At 42.8% G+C, this 24,062-nt stretch overlaps 1 protein-coding gene across 3 annotated transcripts in view; it reads right to left on the reverse strand.

The window, feature by feature from the left end:
- Positions 1-24,062, reverse strand: part of GTF2I (general transcription factor IIi) — a 106,915-nt gene that overhangs the window by 77,739 nt on the left and 5,114 nt on the right. For all 3 annotated transcript variants that reach the window (XM_075904293.1, XM_075904292.1, XM_075904294.1), the window contains exons 2-3: positions 7,117-7,220; positions 5,847-5,985 (exon numbers count right to left, since the gene is read on the reverse strand). In XM_075904293.1, the coding sequence (XP_075760408.1) occupies positions 5,847-5,985; positions 7,117-7,215 (238 nt within the window). In that variant the 5' untranslated portion in view covers positions 7,216-7,220. The remainder of the gene's footprint in view (positions 1-5,846; positions 5,986-7,116; positions 7,221-24,062) is intronic.

Consider the following 24,062-nt stretch of genomic DNA (forward strand, 5'->3'; position numbering starts at 1 on the left):
CTGCTAAAGAACTGGATAATAAAACATCAACTGGCCACTGGAAAGGGAACCCTGAGGTAAGGGTGAAGGAGGCACTGAGGGAGAAAGTAAGAGGCAGGCCAAGAGAAAGTGGCTCAGTGAAGTGTAGTAGCTCCAGTAGTGAAGGAAAAACTGCCAATAGCTGTTGCCCCGAGCTAGAGCCCAAAGTAGAGGGCAGGATCAGGTTCCCCCCAGCCCTCCCCAAGCCACTATAACGACACCTCCTGAGAGGTGAGACAAGATGGTTAGGACAGGAGGCTGAACTTTTCTTTTTAAACCTGAAGGGACAACAGAACACATGGGAGTTCTCCCATCAACCCCTCCTTGCTAGCCTTGGATGGAAATGGCTCAGTAGGCTGTGATGCTTGCCTCTATAGAGAAGGACTACACTGAGGGTCACAGTGAGCTTAGGCAATCATAACCTCCCAGAAAGTGCAGGACTCAATGAAGCAAGGTCGGCGCCTCATCACAATCTGCATTATTCTCCCTGTAGAAATCAATTATTGCAATGTTTTGTTTCACGACGAAAAAAATTGTAACATGGTTAGCACCGATTAGCCAGAAGTTTGACAGCAGACACTGAACCTCGGTTATCATTTATCAGGTTGCTTTATTGGGCATAATAGGGTGGAAGAGTTCTGAGCTAGTATAAGAACTGTACCACTGATCATGTTGATCTAAAATCATTTTTTTTAGTAAAATATGTTCTGACTTTAAAAGACATTTCCCTTTTTTAAAAAACATTTTGTAAAGATTCTTCAGCTATTCTAATTTTGTTCAGAAGGGCCTCGAATATACCCAAGACAACTAATATCCCACATGCTCATGTGCACTCTTCTTTCTTTCCCACAAGCTGCCTGCTCAGTGCTGTTACTACCAATGAAGCTTGAAGTGTGTGTACACTAGGGATGTAAAAAGTTATCCAGTTAACTGGCTACCATTTAAGCATTAGGCTTACTGGATAAATAACCAGTTATCCAGCCTGGGTGGCAGGAACCTAGACAGGGAAGTAGGCAGCCTTGCTTCTGCCCTACTGGGGCAGGTTGGACCCTGGCCATGCCAGCCTGGTAGTCCTGTCTGCATCTGCAACTCAGCAATGCCGGCCCTGCAGCCCTAGCCACGGGCAGGGACAGGCGGGACCCCAGTTGGCTGTGCTGCAGCGGCAGTCCTGGCTGGAGAAGCCCCCTGCCCACGGGATAACTGTCAACTAGTTAAATATTTTGTTTAACCATTTGACTGTAACTGCAATTTTATATCCCTAGAGTGCACAGTAGCGTTTTGCTTGCTATCTCTGTAACCGTATGAGAGTGAAATTAGCTCAATGTCTGAAAAAGCAAGTGCAAAGAACCAATAGTACCACATTGGAACTGACTCTGCAGAGAGTTCTTTCAAATGGAGAAGTGAAAAAAAGTGATGGAGGGAGGGGCAGGAATTAAAATCAGTATCTGTGGGGACAGTTAAAGCTAGAACACACGTTAACTCATTAGGAATAATTAAGTTGACTTTTACACAGTACTAGATACGTTATTTGACCAGTCTCATTCTTGTCCCCCTCCAAAAAAAAATCCCTTCTTCTGGTCTGCTTTTACATTCCTTCCAAACCAAAGTGCCTCCATAAAGAAAATACTATTAGGTTTAATAAAGCTTCAGCCAATGAAACACTGCAATTTTAATATTCTTAGCACCAAAGAATTATTGTTTCCACAAATATTATAGGAAATTAGAAACACTGAACAATTAACAATATGGTGCCAAGCAAACAAACAGGGTCAAGAGTCTTTCTTTAGATCTGGTCAATTATGTAAGAACTCTCCAGTGCCTCAATCTTAGGGTACGTCTAGACTACATGCCTCTGGCGACAGAGGCATGTAGATTAGGCTAACAGGCATAGGAAAATAAAGCGGCGATTTAAATAATCGCCGCTTCATTTAAATTTACATGGCTGCAGCGCTGAGCTGACAAACAGCTGATCAGCTGTTTGTCGGCTCAGCGCGGTAGTCTGGACGCGCGGGGGTCGACATCAAAGGCATTTGTCGACCACCCAGGTACACCGCTTTATTTTCCTATGCCTGGTAGCCTAATCTATATGCCTCTGGCGACAGAGGCATGTAGTCTAGACGTACGTTTGGATATGTTTATAATTTTACAATCTTAGATTGACTTGTTTACAAACTAGACTGCCATGAAGCATAAAGAAAAAATCCAAAAGCAAACTTGTTAATGGTAACAGTTGGTAAGTGGATTTAGTGAGGTCAGCACTAAAATAAAAATCAGAGACCCCGACATCAAAAGTCCCCCATAAAAAAAATCGGGCAACCTGCGCAGATCGCTGGACAGCACGGCTGGTGAGCGGGGCTCGCCGCGGTTCGTCGAGCCCTGCAGATAAGTTTCCCCCTTGCTCTCGCAAAAATTATGGAGCACACAACAGGCTGACACCATAAAGGGAATGTTGCATGTACTGAGGTCCAATCTAGTCAGAAGACTCCTAACCCTACCCTTTAAACATCCAAAAGCACATTCAACCACCATTTTGCACTTGTTCAGCCTGTAGTTGAACCGCTCCTTACTAGGGTCCAGGTTGCCCATGTATGTCTTCATGAGCCAGGAGAACAAGGGGTAGGCTGGGTCACCAAGGATCACAATTACTATTTCCACCTCTCCGATTCTCATTTTTCTGCCTGGGAAAAAAGTTCCAATGCGCAACTTTCTGAAGAGGCAGGAGTTCCTAAAGGTGTGGCTGTCACGCACCTTTCCTGACCATCCCACACTGATGTCGGTGAAACGACCAGGCATGAGTGGATCACAAGGGAGCACCATTGAGAAGAACCCCTTGTGGCTTATGTATTCTGTGGCAAGGTGGTCAGGGGGCCAAGACAGGAATGTGTGCCTCTCTGGGAGGCAGCAGCATAGGGGGAGGGGGGCTGACTGGCTCTGCAGGAATTGGCACATGTGGGAAAATCAGCTTAAAAGCTGGTTGTGTAACCATGAGGGTTAACGGAGGAGTTCACGCTCATCAGTTAACAGCATACATGGGTACATGATTGTGACGGGGTGCGGCCATAGAAGACTCCCTTTTGGGGCTGCTTTCTGGTGTACTGACAAAACCACTGACACTCACCTCCTTGGTCTCTGGGGCTTCTCACCATCCTAACCTGGCCTTCCCCAGCCAAGGTATAGAGCTGAAATCATTGTTCCCTTCCTCCTCCCCCTCCCCCCCCCCGAAGAGTAATGTAGGCACTGAATCACTTCAGCTCTAAGAATAATTCAGTTTCAGGCACAGCATCTAGAAAACCAACCCCCAAATAAAGCTTTGAGGCAAGCCCCTTTTAACAATGTAAGGAGGCTGTATACACTGATGGCTCCCCGGGGTAACAATTATTTACACTGGGCTTGATAGTAAATAAAAGTCATTTTATTAAGTACAAACAGTAGGATTTAAGTGACTGCAAGTGAAAACAGACAGAGCAAAGTAAATTACAAATTTAAAATAAAATGCATAGCTAGTTCTAACACACTAAAGCTTATTGCAAACTTACCTAAACTGTTTTCATTTCACACAAAAAACCTCCAAGCCAAAGAAAATCTTTTCCTTCCTGGGGTCTCCAGCTCCCTTAGGGTGTCTCAGGCCAGTCAAAGACAAAGAGCCTGAAAACTTTGCATCTTAAATAGACTTCCTTTTGGGCAGGAATTCTTTGTTTCTACATTTTCCCCCTTCCATGGTCAGACCTTGTTAGTTGGGGTGGTCATATGCTTTCCTAAGATCAACCACTACTTAGACTTAAAGGACAAAGGAAGCTGTTTACAGGATCACCCAGACACTGAGGTGTCATGCACTGGAAACACCCTTGATGGTTGTCATTTACATGTTTAAAACCATAAGCTATTCTATATCCCATATTTCTAACCTTACATGCAAAAATGATACATACACCAAAATAAGATATACAGATCCAGCAGATTGTGACATTAAAATTGATACATTACATGAGGTATTTTGTCCAAAGCATCTTCATGCATATTTGTACACATAGGACAATTTCATGCAGCATGGGGGGAAGGGTCTGTCACAACATTCACGTACTAGTCATTACCACAGAAGCCTATAATCTAGCAACCTTTCTCCTCGTGATGTATCAAATGCCATGCTAAGCATGTGCAACATTTAGAGTTTAAGCCTATTCAGTCAGTTTTCAATCTATGACTTTTATGGTAGGGGTCTGCAGGCCACAGGTTGAATTTCAAAAGGGGAATTCACTTCCATTCAAAACATTTTAGGGTTCACAAATGGAAAATGGTTGAAAACCAACCAACTATGTACAGTCCATAGCACAACAGGACCTCAAGTGCTAATATATTACATACAAAAATAACAGATTCATGTTGCCCCAAGAAGTGGATAGGAATAGAAATCCAGTGAGGATTAATCCTCCTTGTGGCCTTGCTGCAACAGAAACTGCCCATTGTGAGCAGGAAGTTTTATTAATAGAATTACATGACTTAACCAGCACAAGGAGCAATAATACACTTTTATTCCACCTTCAGAACAGGAAGGTACAAACTACAGAAGCCATTCTCTCTCCAAAGTGGAAAATTAAACTTTTCAAAAGAGGACAATCATGACAAAAGTCATACATAGCAAACCAATTTGCCATCAAGTGTTTATTACACGTATTCTTAGTATCTGCCATTTATCAGTAATGCCCCAACTACTCTGATTCTTCAATGAAGTTATAAAGCTGTAGTTGCTATCACAACCACTTCCACTGCAAGAGAACAGTAACTTCACTGCAAACCAAGCCGAATAATTACTTTGATAGTGGCTGTATAATTCTCTATGACAGTTAAACAATTGAGAGCCCTGCCCTGAATGGGCACTGAAACAATGAGCTCTCAGAAATTTCAAAAGCAGCAAAACTACTTTTCAAGTATGTTCACGGTTTCTGTGATGGACTAAATAGGTCTGTTTTCAGTGTTGTTGTAGATATGTTGATCCCAGGATATGAGACACATGAGGTGGAAGAGGGAAATATGTCTGTCAGCAACACTTAATAATTAAAGGAGATGGGGTGGAGGATGATTTTTAGTTTAACAAAAAAAAAAAATCTCCATATAGCCAGGCAAAACTACAATCCTCAATAACCAAAAAATAAGGCCCACACAAAAAAACAAAACAAAACAAAAAAAACACCACTTTCTTTATGGGCAGACTGATCTTTGAAATGCAAGCTTAAAGACAGGCCATTATGCTTTAGAACGACACAGTCTGTCATTTGTTAGACCTTGTCTGCACACAAAAGTTGTACCATTTACCTAGACCAGTGTAGTTTAAAAACAGATACAGTTAAAGCCAGACAACCCCATTCTTACCAGGATAAATGTGTTTTTAGAATAATTAAGAGTTTCTTCCCTATAGCTTTTTCACAATTGAATAAACTATGGTTTTCTACTTATGTCAAAAGCTTCATGTATCCTTTCAGAAGACAAGAATTCACATGAAGTATTAAGGGAATGTCTGTCAGTTAAAAATTAGTTGATTACCTAAAAGTCTGTCTTCTACACTAAGAGAAAATACACTTTTTAAAAACCGAATTAGAAAATGATAGAAAACACTACTTTCAATGTAGACAAAGTTTAACACAATTAAATTAGCATTAAACAGCAAATGTGAAACACCAGATTTATGTAAAGAGCTAATTTTCTTAAAATCTGCTCTACGTAATATAATTGTCAATTTTAACAAGACCAAAGCATTGCAACACTTGTTAGATGTGGTTCAGTGTACTATAATGTATATTGAAGTATTTGTCATTTAAAAAAAATAAACTTACAGTATTTAACAAAATCCTTCTGAAAATCTTTCCGTGTATTGACAAAAGCTCTTCCCCTCTCAGTTCCAACTACAAACACATCTGTTTCATACACAGCAATACAAGCGACTTCTGCCTTTGACTTGGCAAGTTCTTTACACTATAAAAGAAAAAACAGGGCTGCTTTGAACTACAACAGTTAAAAATACAGTTAATGCAATTGTACCTGAATCCATGCCACAAACCATTAAGCAACAGATACTTTGTACTTCTATAGTGCCTTTCATCTGAGAAATTAGAAACACTTTAGAAGTATTAGTGAAGTTAGGTGCTGTCTATCTACCTTGTACCAATTTAACTACATCTGTTCAGAAACTGACTAAAGTTAAGGCTATAGTATACGCACTGCAGCTGTGCTGCTACGAAGTAGGCACTACTGTGACAGAATGAGATTTTCCATTACTATAGTAAATCCTCCCTGTTCCATAGGCAGCGGCTATGCTGAAGGAAGAAATTTGTCTGCAGCGAGGGCTGTCAACCTAACCACATCCTGCAGGATGTGAAATGTAGTTATGTAGACCTAAATTTTGGTATAGATCAGGCTTAAGTTAAATTGGTACATCCTTGTTGTGTAAACATTCAAACTGATTTAGTCTTATGATGTAGATGATTTATGAGATACCAAATTACATCATTTATACTAAGAAGGAATACACTAGTCTAGCATAGCACAATCACCACCACAGAAACTTAATCCAATTGGAACTACAAATTGCCCTCAATTGCTGTTTAAAATCCAGGCCTAACATTGCTACTTCTCAGTTCAGATCATGTATCCACTAGGATTCAAAAGCCATGGTGGTTATTAGCATGGTTTGCTTGAACAGAGACTGAACTGAGAGTATATTTTTTCAAGGGAAAAAAAACCCATCAGCTCACTCTAGTATTCTACAGTTATATTCTAGAATAATGCAGTCTACATAAAGTATAAAAGCTGTAAGTGAAAGTGGCATGCAAAATTTAAGAAAGAGTTGTAGTTTTTATTAAGGATGTAAGCTGCTAATTGGGTAGTATCAGAGGCAGCAAGAGGAGGAAGGGGGACGAGGGAGAGCCACAGCAGGGGACCCAGCACATGCAGCCCCCAGGAGCTAAACTCCTTATTGACTAATAAAGTAGTCCCTGGAAATTCCATCAACTACTCAATTAGCTTATTAACTGCTAGGTAACATCCCTAGTTTTTATATGTAAGCAACGTTAATTCTAACATACTGAAGTAACTAGCAACACTAACCATTGACTCAAGGGCTGACATGAGGAATGTAACCACCATTCTACTTTCAGAGGAGTCTTCATCATGGACGGACAACGCTGGCGTTGCTGCTTGGGCCATTATCCCTGCAAAGCAAAAAATAAAATTGCTACAGACCTGGATGCTAAAAAACAATGAAAATCCTTTATTACATTGTAGAAACAAACATTTTTTTTTTAAATCAAGATTAAAATCACTCCCCCCTCCCCCAGGGAAAAAAGCCATTGATGCACTTTATATTTCCCCTATCCTATTCCAAAGACATTTTATAAGAATTAGATATTTAAATGATAGGATGACACATCATGACTAACCAATACACCTTAGGTGATTAGAATGAAAAATGTCAGTTAAAAAAAATGCAACACAGAATTTTTGGGTAAGTTTGATTTTACATGTAAGCATGTTTGTCTCAAGCTTCCTAACCAGCCAATGTTAACCTGAGTATCTGGATTAAAATGTATATTAAGAATAAGATGGCTAGACATTTAAAGATCTAGGGTTTTCTGTTTGAAAAAAATCTTCCTTGTAATCCACAGCTTTATCCTAAGACATTAACTCAGGCCATCAGAAAAAAAAGTCGCAGCATGCCAACAGTAGCAACAAAGATTGACACTTATTTACATGGCATTCAGCTACCTGTGTCAATTTCAAAGCCTATTTGGACATACTTGGGTACCTACAGATGTTTATATTTTATAAACTGAAATACAATTAAATTTTAAAGTTGGCCAGCAAAGTAAAAGATGTAATGCCTTTCATAAACATAATATTTTATACAAAGCTTGAGCTTATTCTTTATAATAACCATTAGAACTATTAGGACTTATCTATTTTGTTTGTGTGGGAAAAATCTCTGTACTATGGGAGAACACATGGTATGATCACATCATGAGACTGAAACCTAAGCAATGGGTAAAGAAAAGGGATTTTTTTATGCTTGACTGTTACAGATTTTTTTGTATACACCGATGTAACTCACTCCTGCCGAACACGAGAGAAAAGTACTTTCATAAATAATAAACCATCATGTGCAAGTCTCCTTTAAGCACAACAGATTCAAGAAAAGCTCAGGACAACCAAGGCAGTCCGAGAATATTTGCTTGATGAGCTTGCTCCTCTTGTATAACTTTGGCAGTCATTTTGGCTCAAGTTTTTCAAGCGGCTCTTGCAGAACTTAATATGTTAATAAAAAAGGTGCTATTGCTCAAGCAACTTTTTTTTTGGGGGGGGGGGGGGTTACTGAAACAGCAAGAAGAGGAGTGCTAGGGTATGAACTGCAAACCCTGCAGGTGCAACCCTGGTACAAATTAGGGATGTAACAGTATAGTCAATTAACTGATTAACCAATAAGCAAAAACTTATAGGTTAATGCTATAGGTTACACACATTACCCCCTCTCCCTCCCCACCAGTAAATTTTTTAGCAGGCTGGCCAGCAGACTGGTTCTGTCCTGGCTTGCAACGGGTCCAAGATCTACCCCTGCTGTGGCTCTGTATTTAAAGGTGGGAGGCTGCCTGCCCCAGTTCCATCTCACGCCAGGACCGGGAACTCAGAGCCCCCTAGACAGGGGCTACTGCCATCCTGCATTGCTGTCTCTGTATCAGAGGCAGCAGCACAGGGCAACAGGCAGCCGGTCCAAGAGGGGAGCTAGTTTTTAAACTGGCTCCCCTAATAGACTAGTTCCTGCCTGGCACCTTGCACTGCTCCTTGGGAGCGGGGCCAGGAGCTCACTGGCTACCAACCCCACCTCTGGGACTATAGGAATAGTAGACTGATGAGAATTCATGAGGTTACTCAACTATTCAATTAACCGATAATTTAACATCCCTAGTACAAATTAAGCATAGGTCTCATGCATCCCTTGAGGTGCATTCACAAATCGGGATGGTGAATTCACATGAATTTCTATTTTGTATGGCAAAGGAAGTACTTGAAAATGTGGGCAGCCTGTCTCTTCTACAAGAGGTTCTTACTCAACACACTGACTAAATTAAATGTGCCAGGCGGTTCATTCTGTCTTCATCCTTAGTAGTTCTTTTTGGTTTCAACTGACTGTAACACTTTTTCTCTTTTTAAAAAAAAAGTGGTGCACTATACAGTACTGTACTCATCACCTGCAAGTGGACTACTACAAAGGTTCAATAGTCTGATTACTATCCTAGTTTCATTTGTTACCATAGCAACATCCAGTTTCTTACAGCATGCCTACACTGGCAAGTTTACCCGGAAAGCATTCACGCTGCAACACTGCAGAACACCCGGTTTTGGCAACAAAAAATTTCCACCTCGATGACGGACTTTTTTTTTGTTTCCCCTCCTTTACTGAGGATAATCACGCAGTGTGTACCACAGAAGACTTTTTTATGTTTTGCCTTTATTAAACTCCAGTATGTTTCCCACAATGTCAAGTATCCACTCTGGGCAGTGCTTTAAACTCCACTGCCCTGCAGCCATGTAAACAGCAATCTGCCCCTCCCCTCCTTAAGCCTTGGGAACTTTAAATTCCATTTTCTGCTGGGCGGCTCAGTGTGGAGTGCTTTCATGGGATCTTCTCAGTGGATCAAGACTGACTATTGCTTGGACCATCAGAGCTCTTGGATCTTCTCAGTGTGTGAGTAGAGGAGTCAGTGCAGTCCCATAGGAACTGGGACACATACAGCCACACTTCTCCATCCTTGTGTGAGAAGGGGGATGACTGGGACACACTGCACCGCAGAGCAAAGAAAAAGGAGCTGAGGCAGTCATACCATAAGGCAGTGTTTCCCAACCAGGGTTCTGCGGAAACCTGGTGTTCAGCAGTCCATCGTCAGGGGTCCCGCAAGAAATCACGGAATAAATAAATAAAAAGTGTGCACGATTTTTTTTCTTACAATGTAAGCTGACATATATATAACAGCTCTTTACAAATAAATTTTCTTGACAATAATTTAGCAGTAATTGAATTGCACTCCCCGCTGTCAACTTTTTCTGGCCAATAGATAGGGGTTCCTCGGGATATGAAAAATTATTTTAGGGGTTCCTCCATGGGAAAAAGATTGGGGATCACTGCCATAAGGTGAGGGAGGCAAACTATAGTTCTAGTGCTGCACCCAAGTAATGCAGTTTTTATAAAGAGATGGATGCAATCCTGGGTGGGACCCCTGTCCGCTGCTAAGAAACCTGTGGATACTGCGGAAGGCACTGCGTCATCAGCAGAAAGAGGACTTAACCCAGAGGATGAAATTACAGATGAGCGGTAAAGAGCTAGGCGAGAATGTGTGGCTCACAGTGGGCTTGCCCAGTATAGAGGACAGCCGGGAACAGTTCTCAAGTCCAGAGGCAAATGAGTCTCAGCAGCAGCTTGATGGAGAGCAGGAAGCAAGGGAAGAGATGCAGGGTAAATGGCTCTGGCTTGGGATGGTGGGGAGAGTAGGGGAGAAGAAGGTCACAAATGTAGGAGGGTGGCTTTGTTTCTGAGAGCTGGCATAGCCCTCCATGGGTAGATGTCCAAGCAGGATGCTGATGCACAACAAGATGTCAATTGAGTCCCACAGAGAGATGTTCTGGAAACCTTGCCTAAGGTATTTATTAATGTTCTCTAACAGATTCCATGGCAGAGCAGCAGTGTTTCCATCTCCCTGGGTGGTTCAATACTCTCCCATACCATTCTTCAAGTACTGCAGGAACCAAAGTGGCACATAGTTGAGCTGCATAAGCAATGGGGTGACCCCGCTAGCATCCAGAAGCAGAGCCCAGATTTCCCTATTTACCCTCATGAATGAGATCAGCAAGAGTGATGGCAGTCTGTGGACAAGTGGGGCATCACTAGAATTATTTCCGTGCAAGCCTCCTGCACAAGCCAGGACTGTATTTTCTTATGCCCCCATGCACACTCCCCATTGCTCCTTTCTCCTCCTCCCAAACTCATCATATTTACAATGCCTGCAGGGATGGTGCATCTTGCAAGGATCAGGGGCAAAGTTGCTGCCATGTTGAAAAAGGTGCTTTGAGTGAAATGTTTGAACCATGAGCAGGAATGTTACAACCCCTCTTTTGTTACATTCTACTTTGCAATGAGATTTTGACAATGCAAATCGCCTCCTGCTGACAGACTCTGTCACCTAAGGAGACCAAGAAGAAAAAAGGGAGCAACTTGTGAAGGAGGTCCTGAACTACAGCACAATGGAAGCACAGAAAAGTGAGGAGAAATGGCAAAGTGAAAGGAAAGCTAGGAAAAATGCCACTGATCGCATGATTGTGGAGACAACCAAGATGCTTAAGTGTTTAATCACACTGCAGAGTGAGGAGACTGAACCTCGACTTCTCCTGTGGCACATACAAAATTATTTGTCCAGCAACCCATCCTCTACAACCATACATTCCTTTTCATCAGCTGGCAATGCTCAGTTTCTTCCACCCTCCACTCCCCATCACACCGTTGTGAGGCTTCACCTTAACCCTCTCTTACTAGCAAACATTGATCATAGATTCACAGTGATCAGTAAAGGAAAAAATTGTATAATGACTATTTTCTGCTATCACTCACGCCCCACTTGAAGGCTGTCACATTCCTTACCTTCACAGAAATATGTTACTCAGGATGAGGAACAGGATTCAGCAAAGAAGCAAGGAGGAGCGCCATTTCAAATTTTGGTGGTATATGTGGGTGGGGGGAATGCATGCCATGATGGCGGGATGGGGATGCAGACGGAGGACAGCAGGTTCAGCAATGTTACTGAGCATGGCCAGTATAAGCCAAGCAGTAAATTGGGGGTGGGACCGACCCCATCCACTCCTCTTCCCCCTCCCCCCACACATACCCCACCGCTTTCCAAGGGCTACTAAGGCACTGGAACCCTCTAGTTTTCTGGCAGATAACTTAGAAATTAGCTGACAGGAGCACTGGATCTAAGAAAGAAAATTAAATAAATGTTAGACCCACTCAGCTCTAATAACAACATGTTCTGACATCTTGTGGCCAGATTGCACAAATAGAGAAATATACACTGTGAGGAATCCTGGGCTCTACCTCAGCTCTGGGAGGTTTACAGCAGGGTACAGATATATCTGGGTCCTATACAAGAACATCAGAAGGGCCTCACTGGGTCAGACCAATGGTCCATCTTCCCAGTATCCTGTCTTTCAACAGTGGCCAGTGCCAGATGCTTCAGAAGGAATGAACAGAAGAAGCAATTGTCATGATCCATCAGCTTCTGGCAAACAGAGAGTAGGGACACCATCTCTGTCCATTCTGGCTAGTAGCCATTGATGGACCTATCCTCAAATTAATTTTTATGTTTTGGAACACTGTTATAGTTTAAGCTGTTGCACTATCCCCTGGAAAAGATTTCTACAGGTTGACTGAAGAAATAAATTGTTTTAAATCTGCTGCCTATAAATTTAATTGGATCAGCTTCTTGTATTGTTAGTGAAGGAATAAATAACATTTCCTTATTCTCTTTTCCCACACCATTCATAATTTTCTAGATCTCTAACATATCTCCCACCCTTTAGACATTTCTTTTCCAAGCTGAAAAAACCCAGTCTAGTTAATATCTCCTCACACGGAAGATATTCCTTACCACTAATCATTTCTGTTGCTCTTCTCTATATCTTTTTCAATCCAATATATCTTTTTTTCAGATAGGATGACCAGATCTGCATACAGTATTCAAGATGTGAGCATGCCATGACAGCAAAATGATATTTTCTGTCTTATCGATTCCTTTCCTAATGATTCCCAGTATTCTGTTAGCTTTTAGACTGCCACTGCACATTGAGAAGATATTTGCAGAGATCTCTTTCTTGCATGGTAAGATGTATGTATAGTTGGGATTATATTTTTCCATGTTTGTTACTTTGCATTTATCAGCACTGAATTCCATCTTCCCTTGTTTTGCCCAACTACCCAGTTTTGTGAGATCCCTTTGTAACTCTTTGCAGTCAGCTTTATACTTAACCATTCTGAGTAACTCTGTAGTATCTGCAAATTTTACACTTCATTGTTTACCCCGTTTTCAAGAACATTTGTAAGTTTAACAGCAGTAGTCCAAATCCCAACAGCACAACACTCGTTCCTACCCTTTCCCCCCCATCTTTTATGTTTTCATGATGATCTAATGATCCCTGTTACCAGAATAACCAGCCTTTTGTTATTCTTAATCACCTGCCTCCTTTTTATAACAAACTCCCTGCCCCAAAGGCAAAGCGCCAAGCAGCTCAAATAAGGATGTTAAATATTAAGTCATTTAGTAGTGGATGGAGCTTGTACATTTCAAAAGGAGGAATGCAGAATTCCAAGGGCACTCCGGGGCTTTGTGCATTTCAAAGCAGAAGTGCCCTCATGGAGCCTGGGGACAGCAGGGCACTCCCCAGCGATCCTGGGCTCTGCGCTGCATTTCCCCAGAACCCAGGATTGAGTAGTTGATATAGTTTTTATTGACTACTCAATCAGTGGATAATGGAAGGTAGCTTGCTTTGGTCACGGCTTGTGCCGGGTCTGGGACCAAACACTGCTGCAGCTCTGCAATTTACAAGGCAGTAGGAGCTGGGCAGCCTGTCTGCTAGGCTCCTACTGCGTTTTAAATTGCAGAGACATTGCAGGGTTTGGTCCCGGACGGTGTGAGCCAGATGTGAGCCAGGCTGCCTGTCCACCCCACTCCTACTACATTTTAAATGAAGAGCCGCAGCGGGGATAGCAGGTTCCCCGCTGCAGCTTTGCATTTAAATGAGTATGGTCTATAGCATTAACCAATAAGCTTTTCCTTACTGGTTAATCGGTTAATTGATTATACTATTACATCCCTAGTCTACACTGCACAGCGCTTGCCACTCCTCTTCCTCTGTCAGAAACTTCAACCATAACCCAGGTTTATCAGTTAATCATTTAAACAACTGCACGCTAACATCCCTAGACTGCTTTTCTATATCAAGATAAAAAGTAAAAGTAAAAACATCTACCATTTGAGGCTAAGGTTTATAAAAATGACATAAGTCGTCATCTACTACATTAAGGGACTGATGCTGTGAGGGACTCAGAACAGGTATTGGGACCTGGCCTCTGACTCCCTGTTGATGGTATCCTCTGATCATCCACTGATCCTACTGGATAGATTCAAAATATTTAATGTTTTGTTTAATAAAAAATTATATGATGTTTTGAGTTTAAATTAGTTACCAACACAATACACCTTGACAAAAACCATTATCTAATACAGGCAGTCCCCGGGTTACGTACAAGATAGGGACTGTAGGTTTGTTCTTAAGTTGAATCTGTATGTAAGTCGGAACTGGCGTCCAGATTCAGCCGCTGCTGAAACTGACCAGCGGCTGACTACAGGAAGCCCGAGGCAGAGTTGCTCTTCCCCAGGCTTCCTGGAATCAGCCTCTGATCAGTTTCAACAGGCTGAATCTGGACGCCAGTTCCGACTTACATACAGATTCAACTTAAGAACCCCAGGCGTCCCCAAGTCAGCTGCTGCTGAAACTGATCAGCAGCTGATTCCAGGAAGCCCGGGGCAGAGCAACTCTGCCTCGGGCTTCCTGTAGTCAGCGCTGGTCAGTTTCAGCAGCGGCTGAATCAGGACGCCTGGGGCAGAGCAGCTGGGGTGCTGCCGGGTTGGTCCAGTAGCGCCCAGAGCGGCGCTGCGGGACCAACCGGCAGCGCCCCAGCTGCTCTACCACAGGCGCCCGGAGAAAAGCCTGGACTGCTGCGGGGGGGAGGGCCTACTAGCTGCGCCCACCCCCACCCCCCCCAGCAGGCCAGGGAGACGCGGGCAGGGGACCGAGACGCACCGCAGTCCCGCCGCCCGGGTCCTCCACGGCTTTGCTCCGCGTCTCCCTGATCTACTGGAGACCAGCAGACCAGGGAGACGGGGAGCAAAGCGGAGCAAAGCCGCGGAGCACGCCGGCAGCGGGACAGCCGCAGCGTGCCTGGGCTGTCCGCTGCCCGCGTGCTCCCCGTCTCCCTAGTCTGCTGGTCTCCAGCAGACCAGGGAGACGGGGAGCAAAGCCGCGGAACATGCCAGCAGCGGGACAGCCACGGTGCGTCTGGGCTGTCCGCTGCCCGCGTGCTCCCCGGCTTTGCTCCCCGTCTCCCTGGTCTGCTGGTCTCCAGCAGACCAGGGAGACGGGCAGCAAACCCTGTTCGTAACTGCGGATCCGACATAAGTCGGATCCGCGTAACTCGGGGACTGCCTGTAATGTGTTTCTAACATTACAATTGTACAATCAATAATAATCTGAAAGTATGAAGCTATGTATTTGCTTAAATAAAAATGTATATAGTTAGACATGCCACCATTCGGTAGCAAAAAAGATGTACCAAATCTACTCTAACATCTCCATTTAGCTGTAAAACAACACATTTTAATTATTATATCTACCTATGAAAATACACTTTAGTTATTTTAGAAAAAAAATGTACAAATGGAAAAGTTTATTAAAATAGATTTAAAAAAATCATGGCTTTGCACTTGATTTAAGTCAAGCTATCCCTGACAAAAGTCAGCCACGTGCCTGGAAAAATCCTTTCACATTTCACCAAATTTCCCAGTTTTCCCTCTATATTTCTGCTAGCCTACGATATAGGGTATAGTGTTTGCTATTAGGCATAGAACCATGGAGCTAAATAGGTCTGCACCTGACCACAAGAGTAAACCCTTATTGGTGAAGGAAAACAGAATCTCCTGAAACTCACATTCAATGCAAGGCTACTCAAAAAGCTGCGTAGTACTTTGAATGTGCAACAATATACTAAGCAAAAAATGTAAATTGAATCAGATCTTTAGCTACTGCAAGTAGGCTTCCATAACACCATGGTTATGGAACTGGGTCCTGCCATGAGGGCAGGGGACTGCAAACTCAATGACCTCTCGAGGTCCCTTCTAGTTCTAGTGTTCTATTACTATGATTCTATAATTACTAGGGGGCTGTGCCCCCTGCTCGTTATGCTCACCAACCCCCCTGTCTCTGATGGCTTTCATGGCCAGAGAACACGAGAGCTACACTCGCCAACTCGCCACCTCTGGGGGGGGGGGGGGGCGCGGAGGCGGAGGAGGTGTCTGGCCAGGGTGCAGGAGCAGGCTGGGGGGTGCAGGGTCTTGGTGAAAAGGGCAGGATGAGGATGGGTGTTTGGCCAGAGGGGAGAGGACAAGAGCACACTGGGGGTGCAGGGCCTCGGTAGAAGGGGTGAGGGAGGAGGCTGAGAGTGCAGGGTCTTGGCAGGGCAGTCAGCAAGCGGGGTGGGGCTATGGTGGGAGCCCATGTCAGCGCTCCAGCCTCTCCCTGCCCCAGACAAGACCTCATCTCCCCCCTCCCCCAACCAGCCTGCCAAGACCACGCACCCCTAGCCTCCTTACTCACCACCCTGCTGAACAGCAGGAAAAGCCTCCTGGAAGTGCATCCCTCTCTTGCTTTTCCCCCTTCTGGGAGAGAGGGAAGGGAAGGGAAGGGAAGGGAAGGGAAGGGAAGGGAAGGGAAGGGAAGGGAAGGGAAGGGAAGGGAAGGGAAGGGAAGGGAAAGGATCCCCCCCACACCCACCGCAGGAAGCTGGCACTTCAACCTCAGGAGGGGGGGAGTACAAGGCTAGAGCACCAGCATGAGCTCGCTGCTGCGGGGGGAGGGAGGCTGAGCTGGAGCTGAAAGAGAGCCGTATTTGGCTCGGGAGCCCTAGATTGCCAACCCCTGGCACAGAAGATGGGGTTTTCGCAGCCAGAGAGCGTGAGAGCAGTGCCATGTCCAGCAGGAGAAAAACTTTTTTATATACAGAGATCTGTCAGTCGCCACCTATCCTACATGTCTGTAAAAGAGCCTTCAAAAATGTCAATAGTGTTTAGTATGATTTACAATCTGTGAATCCTTTAATTTGATTGCCCAAAGAGCTGTTTTTCCCTAACAAGTAAAGGCCTATAAAACAAAGCCGTATTTATGTCACACCAAGGCTAGTGTCTAGCCATCCTTAACTGCAGGAAGAGACACCAGGACACAAAATGAACGAGCTAAATGGGAGCCCGGGAATAAGAAAAAAAATTATAGTTTTGTGTGGGTTAGATGGGACCTAGACGTAGCTCATTCAGCATGTTTCTGGCTTACTTCCACTTTTGAGAGCACAGAAATAGAAATGCTTGTGGCAAGTGAAAGCCAAACCACAAGAAAAAGTAACTGCGTGTGTTTCTTATTCTTACAGAGGAGTACACATGCCAATCCCTGCTACCCACAGGTGTTTAGAGATCCTCCCTGACAGTTGCTGATGGACACTAAAAAGCAAGAGAAAACAACATTCTGGCATGAGAAGGAAGAACAATGTTTTAAAGCGGGGGTGGTGAACCTAAGGCCCAGGGACCAAATCCAGCCCGCAAGGCTTGAGGCTCCCCCTAGCATTGGAGCCCTCCCCTACCCCCGGGGCTGGAGCACACAAATCCACAAGCCTGCACCCACCCCCACTCCCTGCTCTGGTGTGCGAGGGGAATGTGGAGAATGTTTTTCTCCTTTTCAGCTGGAGAATTGGAGGCCACCTCAGAGAGGGGTTGGGTTTTTTTGCTTCTCATTTGTGTGTAGCCCCCGACTGATTTTTCTGTGGGTCAGCAGCCCCCAACCCAAAAAAGGTTCCCCACTCCTGTTTTAAAGATGATTGTTTATACAAAGCATATGCTGTTTGGGTGACAATTAAATTTCCCTTTATAAACAGCACAGTGAAGGGTCACAGAAATCTTTCACAAAAACACACTCAGACCCTTAGGAGAAAAGCCTGTAGGCCAAACCTTACCTCTAAGTTAAAATGACCAAAGTCAGACACAAAACAGGAGTGAAAAAACTCAGTGATATTAACATCTGGCATTTCTCAAGTCTTTGATTTCTATAAAGAATGTCGGATTGCACCACACACAAACATATGGTAAAGGTATTCACAACTTTTATCTGCAAGTTTCTTGATATACAGACAGTCCCCGACTTACACGGATCCGACTTATGTCGGATCCGCACTTACGAACGGGGCTTTTCTCGCCCCGGAGCTCACGGGTGGCGGGTTGCCACCCGTGTCCTCCGGGGCGAGAAAAGCTTCTCCCGGTCTCTCTGGTCTGCTGGGGGGGGTCCAGCAAAGCCGCTGGACCCCCCCAGCAGACCAGGGACACCCGAGCAAAGCCACCCAGGTGGCGAGACCCCCGCCGCCTGGGCGGCTTTGCTCCTGTCCCCCATGTCTGCTGGGGGGGTCCAGCGGCTTTGCTGGACCACCCCCCCCCCAGCAGACCAGGGAGACAGGAGCAAAGCCACACGGGCGGCGGGGTCCCTCCACCTGTGCGGCTTTGCTCGGGTCTCCCTGGTCTGCTGAGGGGGAGGGGGCGCAGCTAGTGCGTCCCACCCCTAAGCAGACCAGGCTTTTGTTGCGGGACGCCTCGGGTAGAGCAGCTGGGGTGCTGCCGGGTTGGTCTTGTGGGAACCTACCAGGCAGCGCCCCAGCTGTTCTGTCCCAGGCTCCAGATTCAGCAGCTGTTGAAACTGATCAGGCTGATTTCAGGAAGCTGGGGGCAGAGCAACTCTGCCTCCGGCTTCCTGTAATCAGCCCCTGGTCAGTTTCAGTGGCAGCAGCTGAATCTGGAGCCAGTTCCGACTTACAAACAAATTCAACTTAAGAACAAACCTATAGTCCCTGTCTTGTACGTAACCCGGGGACTGCCTGTACTAGAATGGTAAGAGTGCATGTGACACCATTATACACTCAGAAATACTAACCCAGCTGGGACATTTGCTGTCACCATTTCAAACCAACTCCCACTACAGAGATTTAACTCTCAGCAACAGAATCAACACGAACTGCACTGGGCTGCCTTATCCATCCGAGGAATATTGCCACTTAAAAACCAAGACCTGATGAAACTAAAGAAATATAATTCACGTAATTATGCCACTCAGAAGCATAGTGCCTTGGATTCTGGAGACAGAGATGCTATCTTATTTCCTTACTTTTAGTGTGCACAGGTTGATGCTTCCATTTTTTCCCTCCAGCAGAGTCAAGAAAGAGCTTAATAATCAAGGACCAGATACTGAGAAATGAGTACCCACAGCACACACTGACTTTAGAAAGTGCTACAGGTAAGGGATGTGAAAGTATACCCATGCAGCAGGTGGGAGCTGGTAGGTGCCGGGAGCCAACTTAAAAGCTGTCTCCCCACGTATACTGGCTCCTGCAGAGCTGTCTCCCATCCCAAAGTGTAACCACTGAAATTTTCACAATTACATAATTAAATGCATTTTAACATCCCTAGTTGCAGTTGTTTAACATGCAATTGCTATCACTGATATTTAATGTGCGAGACCCTATATATTAATCAGAAGTCTGTCACATATCCACCACTGCCTGTCCTGAAAAACACTTAAGAATAATTTTTATTTAGCTAGGTACTTACATGGCTCTTGCTCATGGCAGCGCCTAGAAACTGACTTTTAACCAGGGTGAATGGATCAAATATAGTGTTAAAATAAACTTTAATTAAAAAAACCATTCAACACTAGAAACTAGTCTCAACAGTTTTTGGAAAGTTCTTCTAATTACGTTGTGACACATTGACATCAATGTAATCATATTGGCAGAAACTCTTTTCAAGTGTCTAACATTTTTCTAACAAGGAGATGCTGGTGTAAATAGACCAACAAGTTATGTCCTCACTGTGGGTATGTCTACACATTGCATTCCTGTTTCGAGAGAGGAATGCAAATGCAGATGAACAAAATTGCAAATGAAGCGTGGATTTGAATTTCCCGTGCTTCATTTGCATAATTGCGTCTGGCTGGTTTCTTGAAATGCCCTATTTTGAAAAAAGAAACACTGTCTAGACATGGTTATTTTGAAAGAAAACTTTTCGAAATAACTGTTAAACCTTGTTTTTTTAGGAGTAAGGATTATTTCGAAAGAAGGGTTTTCTTTTGAAATAACTGTCTAGACGTTTCTTTTTTCGAAATAATTTCAAAAGAAAACCCTTCTTTCGAAATAATCCTTACTCCTAAAAAAACAAGGTTTAACAGTTATTTCAAAAAGTTTTCTTTCGAAATAACCATGTCTAGACAGTGTTTCTTTTTTCAAAATAGGGCATTTCAAGAAACCAGCCAGACGCAATTATGCAAATGAAGCACGGGAAATTCAAATCCACGCTTCATTTGCAATTTTGTTCATCTGCATTTGCATTCCTCTCTCGAAACAGGAATGCAATGTGTAGACATACCCTATGAGTCCAAGATACATTCAAAAAAACCTTGAATCTGTATTGAAAATGTAAAGCGGGGCATTTTTTCCCCTCCATGGCTGACTTCCATTTGGCAAATTGGGGGTGTGTGTGTGTTAATGAGACTTAAGAGCAAGGACTGGGAGGACTTATAACACATCAGTTCCTAGAAATGTCAACAAATTTAGTATGGAACAGATGTGTATAGGGGCAACTTATAGTGGAGATGCCCTGTATAATAAAACACCAACAGGCATGTATTATGCTATACATACTCTGTCATATAACTGGCTAGCATGTTTGGACTTTAATAGCAACTTAACTCCATCTGTGAATATATTTAAGTCTGAGTAATGTCAGTTTTCTAAGTACACATACAATTTTAAAGCAGTAAAAAGCTGTAAAAATATGAATTATGCAAAATCAACAAAGTAAAATATTAATCAGTTTCCCCATCATTTAAGTCTTTACTAGTCTAATCATTCTTAGCAAACGTGATTATTCATGTTAAGTAATGGTTCCTTGTGCCCAACAACATTAACACCCAGTATCTGAGAAGTAATTAATTTTGAACTTCACTCCTATTTATCTAATTATAGAAAAACTGGTTCTGGTATTTTTTTAATTATGATAAATTGTATTCTCAGCTAATATCGGCTCAACTTGGTTTCTATACCACATTATATTCTGTCACAGGAATCAAACCTATTGTTTCCATAAAAAAAAAAAATCTTCAGGTGCTCACATAAAGGTTTACCTATACTACAATCTAAAAAATGTTTTTGAAACCATTTGTAACATCCATTTGTCCTACTTACTACATGGTTGAATTATAGCCACAAAGCAGTTTCTTCCCCTCCTGCTCCCCCACTACTGTGTGCTAACCAAACCTGTATACCCATACCTCACCATACTGCCTAAACATGTATGTATCAGCGCATTTGGGGAAAATCAGGGCAGCTATTCCATACTGCTTCTCTTAAAACCTGATGACCTTTCACTATTTCCTTCCTTATTTCCCAGCACTCAGAATCTTGCATCCCACTGTGAGTTTTTGCACCCAAGAAAGCTCAAACACAGCTCCTCACGGAAACCCTCAGTTTTTGTTCCTGCTGGAGTTAAGAGGACTGCTGCAAAGCAACATGTGGAGACTTAATATAAAGCTTGATGCTTACAGAGGACAAAAAGAACACAATATTAACGATCCCCTAAAGTCCTAATGTTGTGCTACTATGAGAGAAGGCAATTTAGTTTTCTGATTTGCTCAGAAAAGGATTCCTTGCATTAGTCAAATTTGAGTTAATGACAGTATCAGTCTCACCACTGTGTTTAAAAGTATCAGTATGATGATTTCAGATTATCTGGCTGAGTCATATCAAATACAGTATACCACAAATTAAATCAACAGCGTAAATCCGTGCAATGGTAATTACCGTCCATTTAAAAATACTCTTCACAATTTCACTTCACAGTTTATACAGCAGGTTGTTATGAAATACTGGGAGAGTAATGTCAAACTGTGAGAACAAGTGGATTATGTACCTGTCAGTACTCCCAAAATGAACTTGCAGTCCCATACTCCAGATGGTATCCTTTCAAAAATGTTTAAAGTAACACATGGATCCAAGCCTGAACAAACATTACACAGGCTGTCTCTCCACTCCCTTACAGAGGCTTCATCGTGCTTCCTGTCTGATTTTACAGTTGTCAAGGTCCCTTGCTTTCCTTCTCAAAGATTGTTCTTTATTGCAAGTTCCACAAGGAGCAATTAACAGTCATGTGCTATAGTGTCCCAATAATAATAATATTCATTTTACCCAATGTGAAAAGTTTTCAATATACATTTATTATTAAAATTATTTTCTGCTAGAGTGTAAAAGATCTCTTCAGTTCATACATAGGCAGTTGATGCACATGTCAAGGAGAATATAATCTCATAGGACTTCACTCAGACTACTTCAATTATATTCATCTAACAAGCCTAATCTGCTTCAAAAGATTAACTTGAAAATCTATTGTACATAACTATTGCACTTTAAAAATACACAATGAACAACTTTCCAAAGACACATTACCAAAAGTACTCTGGTTACAACAAGCAGTTCATATGTTACTTCAATGGAGAGTTCTTGCCTTAAAAACAATCTTCTACCTTTATTAATATGTAGTAATTAAAGGCAGAGGACAAATTTTTATTTCACCCATTTTGTTTTGATTGACTGTTTTTTTCTGCTATGCATTCTAGGGGTTTAAAGTGAATGTACGCCAATATGGTACCTAAAAGACACTCTCAAATATAATGTATACATACAGTCAATCACAAACATACAAAAAATAGATGACTGACTAACTACTCAGTACAGAATTTAGAATTTTTTAAAAGTAGTCTACTACATAGCCTTTTTTGTAAAAATACCAAATGTCTCAAGAAGACACTTGATACAAAAAAAATTGGAACCCCCACCCCAGAAAATGTCTAAAATGGGTTGAAGATTAAACACACTAACTGAGTCTGTGACCCAGGAACCTATGAACACCAACTGACAAAGAGGTGTAGAGTGTTTACATTATACCTCACCAGAATGGAAAATGTATGTATGAAAGAACTGCTATATATAGACTTTAAGAATGTATTTTCAGTGTGTAGATAACTGTCACCAGTTAAGGTGAAAAAAATGTTGTCTAGCAGACAAAACATGTTCATTCATCTACCTGTTCATGTGTACATTGGGTACAGTCTTACTCACAACAGACTTCATCACTATACTATGTTGAAAGCAAATTAAATATTATAAAGACTCCAGAGAAAAAGTGAAACAGGAAAAGAAAAGTGGGGGAGGGATGAAGACACTCATGGGTACACTTCAAAGATTTATACACTTAACTATATTTGGGGAGGTGGGAAAGGAACAGAGAAAACACCCAGGCATCCTTCACCAAGACAGTGGATTGTATCATGAAAGAGTCTCTCTCAGCCAGCCTTGATTGAAAACACTGAAGAAATCTTTGGGAGAGAGAAAACGTCTTTGACAAGTTAACCTGTTAGTTTAGTCTCTAAAAAAAGTTATTTTTTTTCATATATACTTATTTGTTTCCAATATTCTTACTAGAATCCTGAATATTTGACGATAAACTTATTCTCATTTTCACTTTATATTCAAGAGCTGTGGTGTTATGCAAGGTGGTGGACTTTACTGAAACTTACATAATAATGTGTTCTGTTCCCTTTGGGAACAGTTAGCCTGGCAATTCTGTGAATATTCAATATATAAGGGTCTAGGATACTGGGCTAGTACTGGGAGAGTGGTGTGTGCCTATCATTGAGGCCTGTAGGAGCCTGGAAGACAGGTGTTGCTAAGAGAGGTTGGTTTGAAGGAACTGACCTGCAGCAGAGACAAGATTGCTTCATGTGCTAAGGGCAGTGGTAATAAGGTGCCTCATGATCCCGGGTACTATTGGGGAGCATCACGGAGGCGCCCTCCCCCCTCCAAAAAAGCAAGTCATGTGTAATAATATTAAGTTAAAGAAACACAGTGGGTGAAGTAATAACCTTCCACTGGACCAACTTCTGTCAGTGAGACATACAAGCATACAAAGACCTCTTCTTCAGGTGTGGGCTCATTTCTCACCAACAGAATCCGATCCTATAAATGATATTTCCTCACCTGCCTTGTCTCTCTAATAACCTAGGACAAACACAGCTACAACTATACTGTATATAAGATTAAT

Source organism: Pelodiscus sinensis, chromosome 21, assembly GCF_049634645.1.
Source record: "Pelodiscus sinensis isolate JC-2024 chromosome 21, ASM4963464v1, whole genome shotgun sequence".
NCBI classification, from domain to species: domain Eukaryota; kingdom Metazoa; phylum Chordata; order Testudines; family Trionychidae; genus Pelodiscus; species Pelodiscus sinensis.